Source organism: Echinops telfairi, unplaced genomic scaffold (genome assembly GCF_000313985.2).
Source record: "Echinops telfairi isolate 266 unplaced genomic scaffold, ASM31398v2 ScPeMD7_7469;HRSCAF=8507_0, whole genome shotgun sequence".
Taxonomy (NCBI): Eukaryota; Metazoa; Chordata; class Mammalia; order Afrosoricida; family Tenrecidae; genus Echinops; species Echinops telfairi.
In genome coordinates, this window is record NW_022111372.1 from 39477126 (window position 1) to 39482349 (window position 5224).

At 58.4% G+C, this 5224-nt stretch overlaps 1 protein-coding gene across 2 annotated transcripts in view; it reads left to right on the forward strand.

Moving 5' to 3' along the window:
- Positions 1-5224, forward strand: part of COL18A1 (collagen type XVIII alpha 1 chain) — a 104766-nt gene that overhangs the window by 78292 nt on the left and 21250 nt on the right. For both annotated transcript variants that reach the window (XM_045284595.1, XM_045284594.1), the window contains exons 6-14: positions 395-486; positions 759-965; positions 1406-1432; positions 2821-2883; positions 2980-3066; positions 3436-3489; positions 3645-3803; positions 4116-4178; positions 5163-5189. In XM_045284595.1, the coding sequence (XP_045140530.1) occupies positions 395-486; positions 759-965; positions 1406-1432; positions 2821-2883; positions 2980-3066; positions 3436-3489; positions 3645-3803; positions 4116-4178; positions 5163-5189 (779 nt within the window). The remainder of the gene's footprint in view (positions 1-394; positions 487-758; positions 966-1405; positions 1433-2820; positions 2884-2979; positions 3067-3435; positions 3490-3644; positions 3804-4115; positions 4179-5162; positions 5190-5224) is intronic.

Below are 5224 nucleotides of genomic sequence, written 5' to 3' on the forward strand. Positions count from 1 at the left end.
TATGAGTGTGTGTGTGTGTGTAATATATATGATGATCATGTGTGTCATGGATGTGTTGGTGACATGTGTCTGAGTGTGTATACATGTCTTTGATGTATGATGTGTGTGCTGTGTGTGTGTGTGTGTGTGTGTGTGTGTGTGTGTGAGACTGGGTGAGCCCCACCTGTGGATTGTGTGCTGCTGGTTAGCACTGACCAGCCCTGGTGGCTGCCAACAGGGCATCAGCAAGAGGTCAGGCTGTGCTGCTACTTGCACTGGGCCCGCTCCTCTGTTGGGGTGCATCCGTCCCTACGTGTCTGCAGCAGCCCTTATGGGGAACCCCAGGGTCTGCTGGAGCCCAGGGCTACTACTTGGCCACCGCTCCAGGCTTGACTGCCCCTCTATTCTCCTCCAGCTCAGACCCTCCCTGGTAGGGACCAGGGGAGGACAGGCGACACCCTTCCCATGGGCTCAGATGTGGCCACCACATCGGTCGGTGTGGAAGAGGTGAGACCCCCTTCTGTAACCCTGCCCACAGCACCACGGCCACGGGAACTGCCAAGACCCAAGAGCACACTGCACCCTGGTCAGCTTCCAGTGACCTGCACAGGAAGCGCCCAGGGCCAGGTTGCCCCTCCTTCACTTTGTGACACACACACACACACACACACACATACACCCAACTCCACTCCGCCCGACTCACGGAGGGAGGCCACAATCACCCGGGAGAACTTTGCCTAACTCATCCCAGCTACACCGGCCTCCTCTCTCATTCCCAGCTGGGCCTGAGGCCCCACTCTCCAAGCCTGAAGGGGCAGAAAGGGGAGCCTGGTGCCCAGGGTCTGCCTGGCCTACCTGGCCCCCAAGGCCCCGCAGGTCCAGCTGTCCAAGGCCCGGATGGCCCCGCCACACATCCTGTCCCTGGGCCACAGGGACCCCCTGGGCCACCAGGGAGGGATGGCACCCCAGGAAGAGACGGTGAGCCAGTGAGTATGCACCCCCTCCCCGCCGGGCTGCAGCAGAACAGGGTGCTGAGGGGTGGTCCCTACTGACCAGACAGAACAGCACTGGGCCCCAGGGGTCCCAGGACAGCATCACTCCCAGAGAGCAGTCTCCCGTGCAGAAGCTGGGGCTGCCCTACTGCAGAGATATTCTAAGGCCGAGAGCAGCGCGTGTCTGTGTGGAGAGATGACAGGCCTGGGGTTGGTGGTGTTCAGGCGTTAGTGATGTCCCGTGGTTTGAGGGACAGAGTAGACCCAGTGCCTGAGAGCACGTGGGTGATTGGTTTCCACTGAAGAGTCGGGCTTTGCCGGCGAGTTTTGAATATCGAATGTGTTTCCATGTCTGACTCCCAGTGGGAACAGGATGGGGGTGGGGGGCTGGGGAGAGGTTGCCTGCCTCTCATGGTCTCTCTTGCCCCCTGCAGGGAGACCCCGGTGAAGATGGAAAGAAGGTAGGTTGACTTCTGGAGCCAGATGTTGTCTGTCACATCTGCAGGAGACCTTTAGGCTTTTTGTCTTTTTTTTCTTAACCCTGTGGCTCAATACAGTGATGAGCTTTCTAAATGAAACCATTTTGAAAATGCAAGTGAAGTCTTGTTAAGAAAGTGTAACCCTCACCATTGACAGAAGAGTCCAGAGTTCGGCGTGTGTATTAACGTGTTCAAGTTCATGGCGAGGGGCTAAGGAAAGAGAAGAAAAGAGATCAAAAGTAGAGCTTTACAATGATTTAGAGCGCCGAAATGGCCCCAGAGTATTTGGGGGGAAGAGGGTGCAGTACAACAAAGAGAACGCAAGGTGGCAGCAGAATGCACACGAGGCAGCGTCACAGTGCACACCAAGTGTGCTTCGGAAAAAAGATCAACAAATACTGTTTCCAAGAAACACAGTGGAACGAAGGGCACAAGGATGCTGCCGGGTAGGATCTGGGGAATGATAACACCAGGCAAACAGTAACATCAAGCAAGCAGCCAACGGGAGTCATGGTATTAACGTAGGCAGGACGGATTCAAAATGAAACCATTGTAGAAGGACAGGGAGGGATATTTCACACGAACAGTGGAACGACCATTCCTGAGGGTTTTTGCACTGGCACACCGATGATGGGCTCTGGGAAGGAAGGAAGGAAGGAAAGGAAAGGACTGATGCACAGTCCTCGAGGGAGAATTCAGACCTGGCCCAGACGTCCATGGAGCAGGGATGTCTGTGTGGGCCGCAGAATCCAAGTGACTCAACTGGTGCACATGTCCTAATAGAGTTCATTAGAATTTCCTGTCCAATAGACAAGCTGAACACAATCAGTTCCTAGTGCTCATGGAAATTCAAACATGTTGAGTGTTTAAGCCACTGGGACCACGCACCGTTTACCCAAGTAGCAACCATGCAGGCACATTCCCTATCCACAGTGCCCTCAACAGACCTACACTGGCACACACATCGATGGGCACGCACATGCATCGGTTACCCAGTGCACACACCTGCGGGCAGCATCCCTAGGATCCAGAGAGTGCATACCTGTGCATGCTCACAAATGTGCAGATGCACACAAGCACCTCCATAACAGACAGGGGTGTCGGGATTTATTGAGGGCATTGATGGAGATGCCACATCCAATATGGTGGCATGCCCACACACCCCTGGGCAGTTTTGAAGCTGCAGACATGCATATCTGGAGGCCTCACCCTGTGGCGAATGGCACCGTGTCTCCTTTTGGGTTCCCTGTGCCTCCGTCTGGGCCAGGCCAAGTGCAAACAGGCGGTGTTGGAGCCCCGGGGCAGGAGGAGGCCTGGGGCCACAGAACAGCTAGTCCTCCACTGACCCTGCTGCCTGCTCTGTCTTCCAGGGCGACACCGGGCCACAGGGCTTCCCAGGAACCCCAGGAGAGATGGGCCCCAAGGGCGACAAGGTAAGTGTTGACCTCACCTGGGCAGCAGCCCTTGATCCTATCTGAGCCTATGGGGCTGCGTGCCCTTGGTGCAACAGCTGCATTCTGTGTCCCCAGGGTGACCCTGGGTCCGGGCCACGTGGACCCCCTGGGCCCCAGGGGCCTCCAGGGCCTCCGGGACCCTCGTTCAGACCAGACAAGCTGGTGAGTCTCACGTCGGGCACCCTGCGCGGGGCTCTTCCCGACACCCACCCATGGAGGGGACTTGTCCGGCTCCTCTATGCCATGTTCCCTGCACCCAGGAGCGAAGTTTGCCAGTGGTGCTATTACCCGGGTGCGGCTCCAACCTGCAGATGCCCACAGGCCTCTGGGCCAGCCCTGGGGCCTCAGACAGGGTGGGAGCAGCAGGGGTACCCTTGCCCCTCCTCCAGTCACTTCTGTGTCCCTTAGGCTCTCCTCATCCCAGAAGTGGGGGACTCTGCCGCCAGGGTGGGGTGTTTGGGGCCGGGCCCTGCGGTGGGTCTGTAACCCCAACCTCCTGCTGACTCACCTCTCCGGGCCCTTTCCCCTCAGACCTTCATCGACATGGAGGGGTCCGGGTTTGGTGGCGACATGGAGACCCTCAGGGTGAGTATCCCCCCATGGAGGAAGTGTGTGTAGAAAGGGCTGCCTGCCCCACAGGGCCCCCGCAGGGATCCTTTGGGGCAGTGATACGTCTGTGAGAGTTGAGGGCGTCGCTCTGTTTGCTGTGTGTGGTGACCACTCTGTCTGTCCATGTTCAGGGTCCAAGAGGTTTCCCCGGGCCCCCAGGGCCCCCAGGGGTCCCAGGTCTGCCCGGTGAGCCGGGCCGCTTTGGGGTGAACAGTTCGGACATCCCAGGGCCTGCAGGCCTCCCAGGTGTGCCTGGACGAGAGGGACCCCCTGGCCAGCCCGGCCCCCAAGTAAGTGTTTCTCCCACCTTCCACCTCTTGAGCTCCCCTAGGCCTTCTGGAGTGGGCGTGGGGCATCCACACCCAGCAGCCGTGCACAGCAGCTGCCTCGCGGGCACCAGCCTGCTGGTCCCTCCATCTTCCCGTCTGACCAGCAACTCAAAGAGCAGTGCAAGATAAGGCTTTGGGGGAAAGCTGCTCCGCTCGGATCAGAGTCTCCTAGAGCCTCCTGACTCCCCTGCGTCCTTGCTTCTGGCGGACAGCCAGCTCGCTAGCTCCTGACTCGTAATGCCTGTCTAGCCGCCTTGCTTTTCTCGTCCCCAGGGACCCCCGGGCCCTCCAGGAAAACAGGGGCAGCGAGGACAGGATGGCCAGAAAGGAAGCCTCGTAAGTCCTCCCCACCCCCACCCCAACCCCCACCCCACCAGGATGCACGTGGCCAACGCTGCATGGCAGTAGCCAGATGGTAGCTAACCCTGGTCTGGGGGTCTGGCCAGGACACCTCTTGAAAGAGAAAAGCTGTAAGGTGCCAGCACCAGAGCCTAAGGCTAAAGGTAGCTTTCCTTCAAAAGCAGCCGATGTTGTCTTCGTCAGCACCCAAGGCCCCTGGGGCTTCGGCCCCCGCAGCTCACTTAGAACTGCAGCTAGCTGGGGCGCTCGCAAACCTTCCTTCGACCAGTCGTCGTCAGCAGCTTGTCTCCGGCTATCCCACCCAGAGACTCTCGATAAGACCAGGAGCTCAGTAGCAATGGCTGTTTCATGATAAAAATTAGACTAACTCGGATTCGGAGTAATGCTGACATTGCCCACGATTTGAGCGTGGCGTGTCACGTTGCACACTGTTTGGGTTGGATCGGTAAGAGGCCGCACAGATCTCTGACTGGGGCTCCCAGCCACAGTTCCCTGTGGGTTTTCTGGGGCCTCCGGGAGTGCGCACATGTGGCTGGTGGAGGTGAGGCTGGGTTGACCTTGAATGAGGACCAGACCATTTCTGGCTGAGCAGCAGGAGCTAAACGAACCCTTCAGTGCTCACTCCGCTCTGATATCTGGAGACAATGGAGTTCAGAGAACAGATCCATTTGGGTCAAATGTGTCCCTGCCTCACCCTGTGCAGGGAGCCATAGGTTCCACAGGAAGGCCTCCCGGGGCTGGCTCCCGTGCCAGCACTGCCTGCTGGTCTTGCTGGAAGCTAAGGAGCTGGGGTGCATCCCTACCTCCCCGGAGGTCCCGTTCTGCACGAGACAAGCCTCAGAGTTTACACCCATGTCTCCAGGAGGCTAGAAAGGCAGTACCGCTGGGCCAGAGTGAAAGCGGGGGGCTCAGGGCACAGCCAACCCAATCCTGCAGTCATTCCTCTGTATTGTTCCACAGGGTGAAGCGGGCGCCCCAGGACCTAAGGTACATAAACCGCTCTCATGACCTGTTCTGCCGGG